Source organism: Podarcis erhardii, assembly GCF_964252035.2.
Source record: "Podarcis erhardii genome assembly, chromosome: 14".
Classification (NCBI taxonomy): Eukaryota; Metazoa; Chordata; class Lepidosauria; order Squamata; family Lacertidae; genus Podarcis; species Podarcis erhardii.
In genome coordinates, this window is record NC_138503.1 from 2442886 (window position 1) to 2461041 (window position 18156).

At 47.1% G+C, this 18156-nt stretch overlaps 1 protein-coding gene across 2 annotated transcripts in view; it reads right to left on the reverse strand.

Moving 5' to 3' along the window:
* THSD4 (thrombospondin type 1 domain containing 4) overlaps positions 1–11298 on the reverse strand; it is a 449507-nt gene extending 438209 nt beyond the window's left edge. For both annotated transcript variants that reach the window (XR_014150837.1, XM_081838819.1), the window contains exons 1-2: positions 11204–11298; positions 5131–5200 (exon numbers count right to left, since the gene is read on the reverse strand). Coding sequence is in view for 1 of the 2 variants with exons in the window: in XM_081838819.1 (XP_081694945.1) it covers positions 5131–5200; positions 11204–11232 (99 nt within the window). In the remaining variant the exon portion in view is untranslated. The remainder of the gene's footprint in view (positions 1–5130; positions 5201–11203) is intronic.
* Between the last annotated feature and the right edge of the window lie 6858 nt (positions 11299–18156).

An 18156-nucleotide genomic window follows, 5' to 3' on the forward strand; every position in this document is an offset into this window, starting at 1 on the left:
GCCAAGCCCTATAAATCTACAAATGCAATTTCTAAATCTAATTCATTTACCCTTTTTAAACCAGAGGGCAAAAATGCCCTATCTCACAAAAGCAGGAAGAGATAAGAGAGAGTGCAGAAGTTAAGTGTTTTCTAGCGGACGTTGAAAGAGTAAACCCAACCTTAAAGAGGGTTAGCCCGCAATTGAACACGCCCAGGTAGTATGGGTGTTAATCTGATAGAGGCTTCACTCCCATACGGGATAGTTAGCTGATTCGAATCAGATCAGATCAACAGACTTTTTAAAGTACATAGAAAAAGCATAGAGAGTATAACCAAAGAGAACCATTGACTAGGCTGTTTCACAGAGATTATTTTAGTCAGTCCAACTTTGCCCTAGGATCTTCAGCCACTTGGTGGCCTAATCCAGCCTTAATAGGCAGACGCTGCAGTCAGAAAGGGAGGTTTTTCCAGTTCAAGGTTTAAAGTTATTGTAGAGTTATCCAGCACAGTCAATAGGAGTAGGTGGTAGAGATTTTTATTTTTTGAGTTCTTGTTATTTGTTGGAGGCACTCAGTAAAGGTCCGGTGCTCAGGCTTGCCTCAAGCTCTATTCCCTCATCAGATAGGTTACAAAGTTCATCAGTGCAGTTATTGACCATCAGAGAGAGGGGCTAATGTTACACCCCTCATTACAATAGTAGAAAAGAGGGGGGGGGAAGAGTAATACCAGTAAGGGAGGATAATGAGGACTTACAATGTTTTACAGCTCTCACTGCGTTCTAGTCCATTATACTTTAGTTCCCAAAACGTCCATGTTAACAATCTACCTCCATCTACCCCTTCTCTTTATCCTTATTCCTTTCAGCGCCGCTTTTCTCCTGCCTTCCCGCTTTCAATACACTCCCCAGTTGCAGAGTTCCATTAAAGTTTGTAACTGTATCTCACCACCGAGGAGACAAAGTACGCAGCAGGGAGATAAGATAAAAATTCAAGCAGGCATCTTCTTCGCTACTTTGTATTTAATGGTTAGTAGTTAATTTACTTGGGCAGAAGTGCCCTGACGTTCAGTACTCACTCAGTCAGGCAGCAGAAAAAACACAGAGGCCACAGAGACCACTACTTCCACTCTTTATACGTCTGCGATTCTGTAGCCCGCGCCATTTTCTGCTCTCAACCGGATGGATTCCTTGCCAAAATCTTTAAACATCCACGGTTCTCCCCACTTAAATTCCAATTTTTGTTGATAATTTAGGTCCCAAGACGTAGGGGAATCCGTTCTTATCTTATGGAGGTTCGTCGCTTTTCTCGGTAGAAGCTAGAGGCATCACAGCACGGAGTCGGTGTTTTCCCTTTTTGCGCTCGCGGCTCTGTCCCGAGTCTCTTCCACAAAGAGAACAGACCTGAAAGACAGCAAACTGCTCCCACGCTGCCGGGAAACCTATCCCCCAGGGGTCTCCCCCCTGGGATTTTTGGGGGGCGCAGTGCCCTTGCGACTCCCCCAAGCCTCCGTGTTGCTCAGAAAGCCCTTACGCGGACTTTCTGCGCTTCTTCCCCGATCGCGACCCAAACCGGAAGTCCGGAAAGTGCATCATTTTAAAAGCTATTTAGGTTTCTCTCTTTTTTTAGCTGCTGTGAGTTCCACCATGGACTTAGCCATGGGGGGCAGGGGGGCTAATAACAACTGTTATTGAGACATTTCATTCCAAATCTGTTAGACAGAGCCAGACAGAGGATGATGACAGGTGGGTGTCTCCCCCCCAAAAAAACATAAATCCTGGCTATGCCCATGAGTGCCACAGAATTTGGGTGGAGAAACTTTCAATTATGTGATATCATGATGCAAGATAAGATGCACTTAAAGCATTAAGCAGAAGAACAAGACAGTGGCTCATCAGCAGAGAATTCCAGGGCTCTACACATCAGGATAAAAGGAGGGCACCCCACATTTTAAAACAAAATATGCTGCCATTTTGGGGAGAGAAGTTACATATGCTAATCATATTAATACATGCGCTCTTCTTTGTCTTTGTTTTGTTGTTACTACAAGCATGTTGATGCAAACCTTCTATTTTTAATGCCGTGTGCAGACCATCAAACCTGCCTTGTGCTGGCACCTTTTGAGAAACAGAACACTTTAAACTAGCATAGTATCCCATCAACACTCAGCTGCTGTCCTCTCCAGCAAGCACACCCAGGACTCAGAAATCCACTGATAACATCACAAGACATTTTGCTGCCCAGAGACACTGCCCCCTCACCCCTACTATGGTCAACACCATAGTACACAACAACAACAACAACTATTTGTACCCCGCCCATCTGGCTGGGTTTCCCCAGCCCCTCTGGGTGGGTCCCAATGGAATATATAAAAAAGCGACTATTTGGGCTATCTCTATAGATCCAGCCAGTTCAATTCGGATTTTAATGCTAACCTGCCTAAGTTACACTTTCTGAAACAATACGTCAAGAGAAACACAGCTATATTTTGAAATTCACCCTTCACTTGTGATGCAGTTCTCCAACCAGGAGAAGCATGCAAAAATGCATGCATTAGGGGAAAGTGCACATAAAATGCATAAGTGAAAAGAACGCATGAAATGCACTATATTGTGGGAAATTGCTTGCAAAACTCGGTGCATCGTCCCAAATTACACACAAAAAGACATGTTTTAAAAGAAATATGCAATAAACTTGCAAACTGATTCTGAAGTGCCGAGAACTGGCAGAATGAGAAACAGAGACAAACCGAAACGGTCAGATTCCTCCGCCAGAAGGCAACAGCATGGAGCAGTCACTCAGAAGGAACTTGCACTTCATGCAAAAAGGGGTCTGCCTTGCCCTTGGGGAGAAGAAGCCACAGCTTTCTTGCCCAGCAGCTGATTGGGGTCCCACAAAGTTTAGCAAGCGTGTGCCTCCTGCCTGAACGCTTAGAACCAGCTTCTATAACATGAATCCCCAGAGAGGCTCTCCAGACTCTCAGAATCTCCCTTGTTCCCAGCAAAATGGGCTGCTTCAAGATGGCTGGCAGCAGTGCTCATGAGCACCTGAAAAAAGGTCCCCTAATGCCAGGCATTTTAAGAGAATTCAGAAGGAGTCTCCGAACTTGCAATTTATTTTGTTTACTACTCCAACATACCCAAAGAAACCATTTACAGTGGTGCCCCGCAAGACGAACGCCTCGCAAGACGGAAAACCCACTAGACGAAAGGGTTTTCCGTTTTGGAGGCGCTTCGCAAAACGAATTTCCCTATGGGCTTGCTTTGCAAGACAAAAATGTCTTGCGAGTTCCTGCGGGATTTTTTCCCTTTTTCCCCCCTTTTCCTAAGCCCTAAGCCGCTTATCAGCTGATCCGCTAAAAGCCGCTAAACCGCTAATAGCGCTAATCCGCTAAGCTGTCAATGGGCTTGCTTTGCAAGACGAAAATACCGCTATACGAAGAGCCTCACGGAACAGATTAATTTTGTCTTGCGAGGCACCACTGTACGGTTTTATCACACCACTCTGCAGCTTAGAATGAACTGGCAGGGCGGGGGGGGGGGGAGTTGCTCTTAGTCTGAGCACTTTCCCCCCTTTTTTCTTAAATGTCTTAATTATGCTATTCTCACCAGTGCTGGCATTGCGGAAGGGCAGGATAAATAACAGACCCAGTACTGACCAGAGAGGCCTGCCCATCTCAGTCCAAACAATGCAATCATTTCAAGAGCAACATGCTCTGAGGGGCCCTGACTAACCAGCTCAACACAAAAGGAAGCAAGTCAGGACCATACACGTTCTGAAAATATAAGCTGTTAAAAGTTGCTAGTATCCCTGTTTAACCTGTGCAAAGAACCTGAGCACCTTAGCATGACAACCACATTCTTTAGGAACAATGGAAATGTCAATCCCAATGTGTGTTGGGGGGGGGGGCGTTGCTACCCAAAGGAAATACTACATTTCTCAGAAGTCAGCATATGGTTATTACTAGGCTGTAGGTAGAGGGGGGTTCCTCCTTCAGCAGAGATTAAAGTTGTTGTGGACCTCACCGTGCCTTCGGGACAAAAATGCCACTCACTTACCCACAATGGGTGAATTCTTAAGGATGAAAAACATACATTCATCTAGGGGGATTAACAACTAGATCAGGGTGTTATTGCAGGGTTGAGCTCAGAGATCAAACTGAAATGGAATTTCTGCTGGGACAGCTTTGCAAGTTGAGCAGTGAGCACCACTTCATTTGAAAGCCAGCGTGAATATGGCGTTCTGGGACAGCTGGGTGCAACCTCCCCTTTGTCATAGGCTTGTGGTAGGTCAAATGCTCCTCCTCTGCCCCAGTTCCCCATCTGTGACATGCAAAGCTTACTGGGCCACCCACTGCCATGCTCAGAAAGCACACTTTTGGGTCTGCCTTTGGTGCCTGGAAATCCATGATTAGGAACTTTTGTGCTTTTTTGCTCTGCTAAATTAGCTGCCCTATAAGAAAAAGCTCTACAAATACTGTTGTGGGTTGTGGGGGTCAGTCTGGATGATGCTCCGAGTCCCTTCCCATTTTTTGGGTCCTTTGGGAGGATTAGATCTAAATAGAGGATTCCATCGCTGAAGGAGTCAAGTTTCTTTGTAAGACAAGGACCTTAGCAGGTCGCTTAAGTGTCTTCATCCACATCCCAAAAGAATAAGCTAGCCTGCAAGAGCTGCAGCTAAGGGAAGCTGTCCTTTAGGCTAGCGGGTGGACCTTTCCTCCACGCCCCTCCCCACCTGCCTCCTAGGTAGAAGAACAACAGCCAGAATGTAGGCAAGAGAGCGGAAGCGGAAGCCGGCTGGACAGTGGAGATGCCAAGAGCTGCTTGTTCTGTGCTGGATCCAAACTAATGGAGAAGAAATATCTGTTGGGGTGCTAATGCGGTAAACCCCTCCATCTTATGTTCACATCGTGCATATGTGTAAATAAAACCACATATTCTAAAGACACCCCAGATTCCCCTGACCTTCATCCCCAAAGGGTAAGTGTGCCTGGAACCCCTGAAATCTCTCCCCACTTGGACATTGGGGTGGTATGTAACAATATATGAAGGAACCTAACATGACACGGGGCAGCTGTTTTGCAGCAACAGCCTCACAATTATCAGGAGATAAAGTGTAATAGATTGTCCTGAAGTGCTGTGTGGGTCACTTACCTTTCTGTGTTCGATGGAGGGCTGTGGAATGACAAGCTGAAATCCAAGGACCACAATGGAGCTCAGAAGCCTGCAGGACAAAATAGTTTCCGCTGAGCTCCAGGAGTCAAGGAAAACCACAAGCACCAGTTATGGTTTCTTTTGCTTCCACTCAGCTCCCCCACCCCCCACAACGGCACCCCTAAGCAGCCACAGACCACACGACGGGGGTTCCAGGTCAGAGGAAACAACACCTGTGAAAGGTTGAACCATGACATTTTCCTATTTAGAAATTAACCACTGCCCCCCCCCCAAATTCCTCCCAGGTAAATTACACCACCGCAACTCAGATCCTTCTGGAACCATCTCAAAGGGGTGTGAATGTCTAAGAGAGAATATACTGTATAAATAAAGAAATATTTATTTAGGGGGGGGGGAGAGAAACCAACACAAACTACCAATATATGGTTTTGCTTTTCCCTCCCTCTTCCAGATGCTGCCCTTCATTCCATTGTTATTGTTGTTATTGTACTTATTTATATCCACCTTTTTCCCAGACTGGGATTCAAGGCGGCTTACACAAATTAAAACAGGCATCTTTAAAATCCAAAAAGCTAAAAAAATATATTATGAAAGACATCAAAAAGCAATTAAACTCAAATTTAAATAAAATATAAAAAAACCCAAATCTGTTAAAATGCAGCACAGTGCTATTTAAGTATTTGCTTAAGAAAAGCCTGTCCGTTCCCAAAGGCCTATCAGAATAAAATAGCCTTCTCCTGCTGACAGATTCTGTTTGTTCCACATTGCAGCCCTCCCTCTGCTGAGAAGTCCAGCCGAGCTGCGCTGCGAACTGGGGGGGGGGGTGTGGAGTTTCTGCAACCCCTGCATGCTGCTGGTGGGCGAGGCAGAGGCAGCAGTGGGTCTTAGCTTTGTATAGATACTCAAAAGCCAGAGATTTCGGCACATGCATACTCCATCCTATGTTGCCACTTTGAACAGCCAGGGCTTCCCGGCTTGTGCTAGCAGATGGAGAAGGTTGGATACAACCCAGAGAGTAGCTGAAGGGGAAATTTGAGACATTTTCCTGGAAGAGATTAATCTTGGTATTGTTAGATATAGATAGGTAAATTCGCACACTGAATAGACTACAGTGGGCTCCACAATGCCTCCGTTTCCTTGTCACATGTTTGGCTCACACACACTCCCTGCTGGGCATTTTAACCCTGAGCAATGGCCCAGAAGCAGGGCACAGTTAAACATGCCTTAAATCATTTGTGGGGAGCCAACATCCTACATAGGCTACAGGTTCACCCCTGGTGGGAAGTGAGACTTGGCATGAACATGTAGGGATGTTATAGCATTTACCGTATTTTTCGCACCATAGGACACACCTTGTTTTAGAGGGGGGAGAACAAGAAAAAAAAATCTCCCCCTCTCTGCCCAGCGCCCCTTCAGCGAAGCGGCAGGAGATGCTGCGCAGAGAGGGGGAGAATTTCCCCCCTCTTGTTTTCCCGCTCTAAAACAAGGTGCCGTTCAGGCGGCTACCTTGGAAGCCTGGAGTGCACCGACCCCTCTCACTCTCCAGGCTTCAGGTTCCTTTCGACCTGCTCTTTGGGGCTGGCGGTGGAAGCCCACCACCAGCCCCAAAGAGCAGGTCAGGGAGCAGCGGAAAGGCGCAGCGGAGAGGCTCCTGCCATAGCCGCGCGTCACCTCTCCAGCCGGGAATGGGTCGCGGGGCTATGGCGTCTTCGCTCCATAGGACGCACACACATTTCCCCTTCATTTTTGAAAAATACGGTATTTATTCATTCATTTCTTATTTACTAACACTCCTACAATTGCTTGATTGTAAAAAAAAAAATTGAGGCAATTTACAAGAAAGATAAAACAACAGAATTATCTATAAAAGTTAACAACCATTCAAACCATTCAAAAAGTTTAAAGTTAACAACAAACGAAAAATGGATAAAAACACACATCAACTGTCTAAGCATTTGAATAGACTTGTCTAAACAAAAATGGTTTTAGGCACCGGAAAAAGTATAGTGAAGGTGCCTGGCTAAGATCACTAGGCAGGGAGTTCCAAAGTGTAGGCACTGCTGTACTAAGAGACTGATTTATTCCAAATGCAGAATGGGTCCTCTTTGGCACATGGCACAGGGTCAGTTCTGCAGATTGAAGCAGTCAATTGGGCATACATGGCGTCAGACAATCTCACTGGTAAACTGGTCCTAAGCTGTTAAGGGCTTTACATACTAATAGTAACATCTTGAACTCAGTCAGGCAGCAAATCAGTGCAGAGTTCTGAGCAGCAGTATTATATCCTGGCAAGGCGTCACTCCTGTCAGCAATCGTGCTGCAGCATTCTGCACTAACTGCAGCTTCTGGATCAAAGCCACCCATGAAGCTCATTGCAACAATCCAGTCTTGAAGTGACCAATGCATGAACTACTACTGTGGTCAGGCTGTCCTGGTCCCAGAATGACCGTAGATGTTGAACCAACTACATGTGTCCCTTTTGTCCTCTGTGAAGTGTTCCAGTGCATAGAAGGATAGCCCAGTTGGGAGAGCAGGAGACTCTTAATCTTAGGGTTGTGGGTTTGAGCCCCACATTGGGAAAAGATTCCTGCATTGCGGGGGCTGAACTAGATGACCCCTATGGTCCCTTCCAATGCTATGATTCTATGAATTGAAGGTGGTGTTCTGCAAATTCGGGGATTAAGCAACTCCACCCCCCACACCAATGAACAGTTGCTTTTAACTTCTCTGTGCCCTCTTGCGTTCTCTCTCTCTCTCTCTCTCTCACACACACACACACACACACACACACACACCATTCATTCAAAGCTCAACACTGGTAGGAGGAAAATTGTTCCACAGCTTGCAGTTCAAAGAGAGAAAAGGGCTCAGCAGTTCCTAATCTGCATGTGGAGATGTGCATTTCCATGAATACATTCTGCAAAAAATCCCACATGAGGGGGGCAACCATTTGGGAGTGAGCAGAGCCCTTAATCTTCAAAGCAAATTACTTAACGGATTAAAAGTTCTTTCTCCAGAACTAAAAGTCCTCAGGATTGGGGTGATTATTCTGTGCCAAGCTTATCCCAATCATTTTTCCAAAGAGAACATTATAATCAGGGCCTGTTGGTGGATGGGAATGGAAACCCAATTGGACAATGGAGCTACTTTCTAGCAAGCCCTGGATGTGCAGTCTGGTAGACTCAAGTTGCAAAGCTGTTATCAACTTTCGGCTTCATGCGCATAGGAAATTTGGCAGGGATCTTCATTTTGATTCAGTGTGCTGTGATTTTTAAAAATATATTGGTATATTCATGTTCCATCAAATGACGGTTTGCTTTGGCTGTATTAACTGCCTCTTAAATACTTTGCCATGCTCTGTTTTAAAAAGGAAGGAGGCTTCTTTCTTAAAAACAACAACGAAGTCTTCCTAATCCAGAAGGTTTGCTACACACTGGCAGTCTTGAAATGCAAGAATGCCATAAAACAGAGCTAAATAAAACTGGGGGGGGGAGGGGATTCCATCCTTGCAGCCCTTTGGAATGGGATCATAGATGTGTCTCACAGCCAAGGAGAAAGATGCTTCCACAAATCACACCAAAAATGCTCTGGGTGTGTCGCTTGTAAATGTTGTTGATACAGGGCAGAAAGCAGGAAAAGACATTCCAAAGGAGACAGCAGTTTCACTTTTAGTCAAAGGGGCCGGCTGCATTCAGTTAACAAAACTGGAAAGTACAAAAACATATACACTGAAGATGCAGTCCTAAAAAATACTTGCCAGGGTGTGATCCCCCACCGAACACAGTAGCACTGACTTCTGAGTCAACATGGGATTGCACTCCAAGGGCATCTTGTGAACAGGGTTACCAATTGGCCATTGTACAGTGGTACCTCAGGTTAAGAACTTACCGTATTTTTTGCCCTATAGGACACACTTTTTCCCCTCCAAAAATGAAGGGGAAATGTGTGTGCGTCCTATGGGGCGAATGCAGGCTTTCGCTGAAGCCTGGAGAGCGAGAGGGGTCGGTGCGCACCCCTCTCGCTCTCCAGGCTTCAGGAAGCTATCCGCAAGCCTTGCGAGCCCGGTGGGAGTTCCCGCGGGCTCGCAAGGCTTGCGGGCAGCAGCCTGCAGCCCGAAGCACGGGGCGCCCTCCAGAGGGCACCCCGTGCTTCGCGCAGGTGTCCGGAAGCCTTGCACGCCCGGTGGGAGTTGCCACCGGGCTCACAAAGCTTGCGGATAGCAGCCTGTTCTGGGGGCTGGGGGGGGAATAATTTTTTTTTATTCATTTCCCCCCCCAAAAAAACGAGGTGCGTCCTATGGGCCAGTGCACCCTATAGGGCGAAAAATACGGTAATTCATTCCAGAGGTCTGTTCTTAACCTGAAACTGTTCTTAACCTGAGGTACCACTTTAGCTAATGGGGCCTCCTGCTGCTGCTGCCATGCAATTTCTGTTCTCATCCTTAAGCAAAGTTCTTAACCCGAGGTACTATTTCTGGGTTAGCAGAGTCTGTAACCTGAAGCGTATGTAACCCGAGGTACCACTGTATTACTAATCTGACAAGGAATCCGCATTCTGGAGAGAAACTGCCAGGTTCACCATCCTTGGATCCATTGGCAAAGCCCCTCAGGGACCTCCTGAATCTTCTCCCCAGCTCAGTCACTGAGATCACCGGCAGAAGCATCACTGGTGGGTTGGTCCTTTGGAGTTTTTGTGAAATAGTGGTATATAAATGTGTGTTTTTTAATAAATAAATAAAATAAAATAAAAAACCTGCACAGCTTAGTCCTCCACACTCCATGCTAAGATCCCACCCTATAGTGGCAAAGGGGGCCCTGCAGGTCTCTCTGCTTGGCTTTCTGAGCTCTACCCAAGCTACGCCCCCTGCTCAGGCCACCCCCTTCCTTGTAGGCACACCCCCTCACTGGCCATTCTCTGTGTCCCCAACCTCTTGCTTGCCTGGATGGAGGATGCGGGGGGGGGGGTAATAGCTGGATGCATGTAAACCACCAACTTTTGCTGACAGTTCAAAAGTAAGGGTCCTATCTGTTGCTCCGCCCCTTTTGCCACCCACCCCTGGCATAAGGCTGGGCTAAGATGGAAAGCAGCCCTTGACTCGCCTCATGCCTGCCTCCCTGGGGAATATTGGAAGCAGAGGCTCTGGCCTGGCTGGGCAGGTGCCTGGGCTCCACTGGCCAGAAGGGGCCACCACTGTCCCTGCCATAATTGGCACCCTGCCTCAGGCCCTGCTGCCATCGGAGCTCCAGCCGCCACCAGTCATGCTCTTCACCCCGTCCTCCCCATAGACATGTTTTACCCGGGGATGGGGCTTGTAATGGATGATGAGCCAGTACCTGAATCCTGGAAGCTAGGCTCCCATGCACCCTTGGCCAGGAGCTGTCTGGGAGCCCCCAAAGCCGGGACAAACCATGCACCAGAAACTCAAAAAGCCCTTCCTTTGCACTCCACCAGCAACTTTCTCCACAGCCATTGGGGGCAGGTTTGCTCTGCTCTGCCTCCTCCTCCTCCTCCTCCTCCTCCTCCCCCTCCTCCTCCTCCTCCCCCTCCCCTGCCAGTCCATCTGCCTCCCTCCCTCCCTTCCTTTTTCCTCTTCCTGCAACTTCTGCCTGTTCTCTCAGTCTTTCTTCCCCAGTTCCTCTCACACTTCTAATCGTGCCACCGGCTGACTGGAGAGAAGGTCCCAGAGGTCTGCTGCAATGGCCCATCCCAGTGGCTGGATTCCTCCTCCCAGAGGAGCCTGCGCACCTCGCCCAGCGCCCAGAGCGTGCGCAGACAGGCAGGCAGACTCCTGGCCCTCCAAGCCAGAGTACAGAGGTGCCACTTTTGCACCCACCCAGTCTGGACCTGGTCCATCAGCAGGCCAGCCTGGCCAGCCCCAAGGAATGCCCTCCATCAAGTCCAAACCCCGCAATGCAGGAAACACAGCAAACCAACTGCCAAATTGTCTTCCAAACTGGCTCTGTTCCCCACTGGGCAACCTCCATGTGAGATTCCCCAAGGTACAATGTTCAATGTAAGGCACATGAAGAGGGGAGGGGGTACCAATACTTACCTTAAAGAGCCTTTAAAATTGCCTGCCATGGTTAGTGACTCTTAACGTGATGTGTCCAGTGTGATAAAAAATTCAGGGTGGGTTACAGCAAAATCCTAGGGAAACAACAAAAACAAGATAGATTACTTTTCAGCATTTCATGACAGAAAGCCCACTACCCCTCTAGGTAAGCGGTCCAATTTGGGGGCTGCTCCTGCCATCAGCAAAGCATGGTCTTGGTGGTGGTGCCACCACCAGGAGCTGCCCGGTTGGTACAGACCTGTGACAGGGCCTTTTCAGTGGTGGTTCACTGATGGTGAAATGTCTCCCTCATTATTAACTGTGAGGAGGCATTGGGAAAAAGTCCTGTTTACTCAGGTATTTGGTGGTTAAAGACCATTCCAGGCAACCCTAAAATTATTGGATGGAAGAATGTTTTTATAACTTTTGCTTTTAGAATGCTTTCTTGTATTTAAAAAAAATGTACCGGTAAGTGATTTTTGGTGCTTTTAATTGTAATGGTTTTTAAAATGTTTTAATCTGTTCTAAAATGTTGGTTTTGGTTTCAAATAGTGCATCTGGACTCGATGGCCCTTGTGGTCTCTTCCAACTCTATGATTCTATGATTCTATGATTCTATGATCTGTGTGTTGCCACAGACTCTTTCGGGTGGAAGAACTGGAAATAAATTAAATCAATCAATCAATAAGACACTTTTCCTAATGTTCCACCCTATGTTGAAAGGGTTCAAAGAGGGACAGATCAGTGTTTCCCCAGCCAACATCAATTTTGCATTCATTCATAAATCTGTTCTGTCCTGTTCCCACATTAAACTGCATAAAAAAGAAATCCATACAATCATCTCCATCATCACCATCATCATTATTAATTACTACTTATACCCCACCCATCTGACTGGGTTATCCCAGCCATATATTTAAATATAGAATCATAGAATCATAGAGTTGGAAGAGACCACAAGGGCCATCGAGTCCAACCCCCTGCCAAGCAGGAAACACCATCAGAGCACTCCTGACATATGGTTGTCAAGCCTCTGCTTAAAGACCTCCAAAGAAGGAGACTCCACCACACTCCTTGGCAAAAAATTCCACTGTCAAACAGCTCTTACTGTCAGGAAGTTCTTCCTAATGTTTAGGTGGAATCTTTTTTCTTGTAGTTTGGAGCCATTGCTCCGTGTCCGCTTCTCTGGAGCAGCAGAAAACAACCTTTCTCCCTCCTCTATGTGACATCCTTTTATATATTTGAACATGGCTATCATATCACCCCTTAATCTCCTCTTCTCCAGGCTAAACATGCCCAGCTCCCTTAGCCGTTCCTCATAAGGCATCGTTTCCAGGCCTTTGACCATTTTGGTTGCCCTCCTCTGGACACATTCCAGTTTGTCCGTGTCCTTGAACTGTGGTGCCCAGAACTGGACACAGTACTCCAGGTGAGGTCTGACCAGAGCAGAATACAGTGGCACTATTACTTCCCTTGATCTAGATGCAATACTCCTATTGATGCAGCCCAGAATTGCATTGGCTTTTTTAGCTGCCGTGTCACACTGTTGGCTCATGTCAAGTTTGTGGTCAACCAAGACTCCTAGATCCTTTACACATGTACTGCTCTCAAGCCAGGTGTCACCCATCTTGTATTTGTGCCTCTCATTTTTTTTGCCCAAGTGCAATACTTTACATTTCTCCCTGTTAAAATTCATCTTGTTTGTTTTGGCCCAGTTCTCTAATCTGTCAAGGTCGTTTTGAAGTGTGATCCTGTCCTCTGGGGTGTTAGCCACCCCTCCCAGTTTGGTGTCATCTGCAAATTTGATCAGGATGCCCTTGAGTCTATGTACTTAAATGTTTAGTTAACATTTACTTAACATGTACTTAAATGTTTAGTTAATATTTTACACTTTATGCTTGCCTGTCTTGTTATCATTATGTGTTATTAAAACTTCAATAAAAATATAATTAAAAAACAAGGCATGTATTAAAAATATATTTTATTCCATTGTACACATTTCTAGATGTCTTTTATCCCAAGCACCTCTTTCTTTCTTTTTTTTACAGATTTTGTGACAACATCCATATGGCAAAATTGAAAGAAGTGCAAAACCTGACGGATAATTGCATTGTATTAATCCAGGAGGTGCAAATGAGATCTGGTCACTTAAAAATGCAGACCAAACCAAATTCTCCTCTGTCACTGGAAAAGTCTAGGCAAACCTTTGTCTACTGTTGTTGCTGTCTCTCTCTGCTGAATAAGGTTTAGACAGGCTCTGCTTCTTCTACAGAGCCAGGTTTTAGTGCCTTTTGCTGCTCACAACTAGCACAGTGTTTGAACAGAGCGTAGGGCCATGAAGTGAAACATTACAGCATCATTCCTTGTAGATAAGATGTTATCCATTTCTGTCAACCAATCAGATAACCGCAAGGTGGCCACAGGAAGCCTGGGTTTATCTTACAAACCGGCCATGTGCACAGCTCAGTACAAAGCTTACAACCAGTTTATTGTACAAACTTTGACATTATCAGCCAGATAACATTGGTTTTAATTATCTGCCCAAGACAATCGTGGCTTGTAATTTTGCAAAAAAAAAAGCAAAGCAACTTTTGAAGCCTCTCTTAACTCAAGGGGGCAGCCAGGCCTGTGCCAGTTCAGAGAAGTCCAAGATCCATGCCAAGGAAATTGTAAATCTGAACTCTGAATAAGTTGAAACGTATTTCGTTTAATTCAGAGCCAACATCAGCGAGTTCAAATGGAATTCTCTTCCTAGTAAGCATGCATAAATTACACAAGATCTTGCTTGACCCTGAGGTTTTTAAGTGTGCTTGAATATGTAGAATGGGAGTCATTGCACATGGAACTTTACAGGGACATCCACATCCTTAAACAAAACACAGATAGTAAAAACAAAGAGGTAAAAAAAACCTACACTTTTCTGGTGCGTTTCTATTGGAATATACTACACGTTAAATATCTGGTTTTGTACATGATTTGCACATTCAAGGCTAAATCACCAGTCAATGGGTTTTCTTTTCACTGAACACTAAACATTATAAATCAATATCTAAGACTAATTCAAAAGTTTGTGCATGCCCCAATACGTCATACAGACCTGAGCTCTGAAGGCACCACTGCACCAAACCAGGATCCCTCCTTAATGTGTAAACAACATGGTTGTTTCATTTAGAGAAAAGGCTAGTAAGAGGCGACAGGATAGAAGATTATAAAATTATTCATGGCCTGGAGAAAGTAGACGAAATTCATAACTCTTGAACTAGTGTGTTGTGACGTGGGGTTTGTGATTTCAGCTCTCTTGACATATTATGCTAGAGACAGTTCTCTAGTAACACTTCTTTATTAAAGCAACAAGACTGAAGACTGAGGAGGGGAGAGCTACATTTATAGGGACAGGGAACCAGCTAGAAAGGATACATTTTGGAGGGAACAATATCAGGCAATCACAGTCCTGCCTTTTGGAGGAAACCAATAAGACAGAGGATCCAAATACAGCAGCTTAAATGAACCAATAGTAGCTGTACCCTCTGGAACCAAAAGGCAGTTACTTTACCCTAATGCAAATACAGACAATAATAATACAGATATAAAATCCTTTGACTCAATACACAACACCCCTCCCCCCCTAGTGAGCACAGCAGACGTAATCTCTCAGGTACTGTGGGGTCCTACAACTTCTACTTGATCTCCTGACAACAGGTGTTGCCGGTTCTGGATTGGGTGTCACCAGTGGTAGGGGGGCTGCTATAGGGGTTTCGTCAGGAACAGATGGAGTCCCAGACATCTCAGGGTCCCCTACCTGTACCTCGTCATCCTGAGGACTAGCAGACCCTGGTTCATTTGCTGAAGCCCCTGGTGATTGCACCTCTGGGCCATTTTCACTCTGGTCTTGCAGCTCTGCGCCGTTAGCCAGGGATGAATTATCAGACTCCTCCCTGCTGAGCGCCCGCGCCTCAGCTGATCTATATGTCTCTTCCAAACTTGCCCATTTTCCAAGGTCACATAATAGGACACAGGCCCACTAGTCCAGGTGACCACACCAGCCACCCACCGCGAACCTCGTGAATAGTTCCTCACCCAGACCAGATCTTCAGGGGCGAAATACCTTGTTGTGTCAGTCTCAGCCTGGGGGTTTGCTCTTGAATTACGGTTTGGCATTTTATCCGGGTGGACATAATCCAGCACCGTTACCAATCTTCTACCCAAGAGCAGCTCAGCTGGCGACTTGCCCGTCGCAGTACATGGCGTCGCATGCTGCAAAAATAACATTCGCGCGATGCGAGCTGACCAGTTACCCTCCATTAAGCGCGCAATGGACTCTTTGGCTGTTCTTACCATGCGCTCCACCTGCCCATTGGAGGATGGGTGAAAGGGCGCGGATGTGACCCCTCTTATGAAGTTATCAGCTAAGAATGCCCTGAATTCTTGGGATACAAAAGCTGCCCCATTATCTGATACAATGGTCTTAGGTAACCCGTGGGTTGCAAACAGCTGCCTCAACACCTTGATTACAGCAGCTGATGCCATGCTAGGGACCATCGCCACTTCTAACCATTTGGAATATGCATCGACAATAACCAAAAAGACTTTCCCCTGGAATGGCCCAGCAAAATCTAAGTGCAGCCGGCTCCAGGGAGATCTGGACTGCTCCCACCAGTGAACTGGTGCTCTGGCCACTTCTGGCCGCACCTCTTGGCATGCCTTGCATGTTCGTACCCATTGCTCTATGTTCTGGTCCATTCCAGGCCACCACACATAACATTGGGCTAGCGACTTCATCCTGACCATTCCCAGGTGTCCCATGTGAAGCGTCTCAAGAACCCTGTTTCTCAGTGGTGCTGGGATGATCACCCTATCTCCCCACAGGAGACAACCCTTATGCATGGATAACTCGTGCTGCCTTGTCGCATAAGGCCTGAATTTGTCTTCATGCGGACCACCTGGCCACCCCCTCCCCACCCAAGTGAGCACACGGGAGAGAACAGCATCTTTCCTCGTTTTCTCAGCAATATCAGTAGCCGTTACAGGAGCCCCCGGAAGTGTTTCCAGCATCATTATGTGCTCCGCTGGAGCAGGATCCTCATTGCTCCCGCCAGGAAGGGGCAATCGACTCAGCGCATCAGCGTGGCACAACCGTTTCCCCGGCACATGGGTCAAGGTGTACTTCCAAGGTGTACTGGAACCCGTTCAGGAATATAGACCAACGCAACATTCTGGGGGAGAGTTTGAGTACCGCCTGTTTGTCCCGGAACTGTACTCTCACGGCACACATTCCCATGACATGGATGCGGCCTGCTGAGTATGACTGCAAAGTTGCCGGGAAGGGCTCCAGAGGGGGCAACTTACCCCTGGGGAAGAATGTCCTCGCGGTCTGGTCTGACACGATAGTGAATCCAGATCCGGAGTCCACCTCCATGTCGCACAGCTGACCCTCAATCTTCACCTTGACGTGTGCCTTGCCTTGCGCTGGAAACTGCACGACCCTCCCGTTGATCTCCGTTACGTAGTGGCAGTCCTTTAGAACATGGTTTGCTGTGGGCGACTGCGATGCTCCAGTCTAGGTGCTCCTGTCGCTCCCAACGCCGCCGATCTACAGACCCTGGCGATGTGACCTGTCTTTCCGCACGTCCGGCACATAGCATCCCGGAAACGACAACTCTTCCGCTCATGGTTTCCGCCACAACCAGGGCACCTGCCTCGGTGATCTTTGTGCACTGTGCAGGCCTGACGCACTGACTCGACCCCACGGACTGGGCTCTGGCTCAGAGTAGCCTCTAGCTCGTCCATGGCATGCACAACTTCTATCTGTGGCTTTAGGGGCCCTGCGACTGGCATCAAGCTCCTCTCTTTCATAATTCTCCGTGGTGGTGGCCTCCTTCAAGGCTGAAGCAAGGGTAACCTCTTCTTTAGCCACGATGCGTCTTCTGGCTTTCTTGCTGCTCAGACCACCAATAAACCGATCCAGGAGAGTCTCTTCCAGATCTTGGAAGTTGCAGTGCTGAGCGAGCTTCCGCAGTTCAGCTAGAAATGCAGATACAGACTCCCCAGCACGCTGCTGCCTCTTATGAAACTCCATCCGCCGGGCCATCTTGGTCTCAGTAGGTGCTAAATGGCTTGTTAGGCAGGCAAGAATATCTTTGAGAGATGTCTCACTTAGCTTCGCTGGGGCAAGCAATGCCTTGGCCAGCTTGAAGATCTCAGGCCCACAGCAGCTCAGGAATGTGGCCCTTCTTTTGCTGGCATCGGTGATCCCTTGAGCCACTGTGAAGAACTCGAAGCGTTCGACGTAGTCTTCCCACGTGTGGGGCTCTGATGGCTGGAAGGGCTCCAATACCCTTGGACTCTCCATTGTCCTGTGGGCAGGGTCGTCTTCTCAGCTGGCCAGTGAGTCTTGTTCTTAGCTACAATCCGGACTCTGAGGCAGGGCTGCGTTTAACCGCTCCTCAGCATTCCCATCCCATCCTCGTCGCCAGTTGTTGTGACGTGGGGTTTGTGATTTCAGCTCTCTTGACATAATATGCTGGAGACAGTTCTCTAGTAACACTTCTTTATTAAAGCAACAAGACTGGGACCTGAGGAGGGGAGAGCTACATTTATAGGGACAGGGAACTAGCTAGAAAGGATACATTTTGGAGGGAACAATATCAGGCAATCACAGTCCTGCCTTTTGGAGGAAACCAATAAGACAGAGGATCCAAATACAGCAGCTTAAATGAACCAATAGTAGCTGTACCCTCTGGAACCAAAAGGCAGTTACTTTACCCTAATGCAAATACAGACAATAAGAATACAGATATAAAATCCTTTGACTCAATACACAACATAGTGGACATCCCATGAAGCTGAATGTTGGAAGATTTGGGACAGAAAAAAATAAAGGACTTCTTCACACAGCACATAGAGAGCCTCCGTGTGATGGAAACTGTTTAGTAGTAGTATTACCAGAGGAGGAG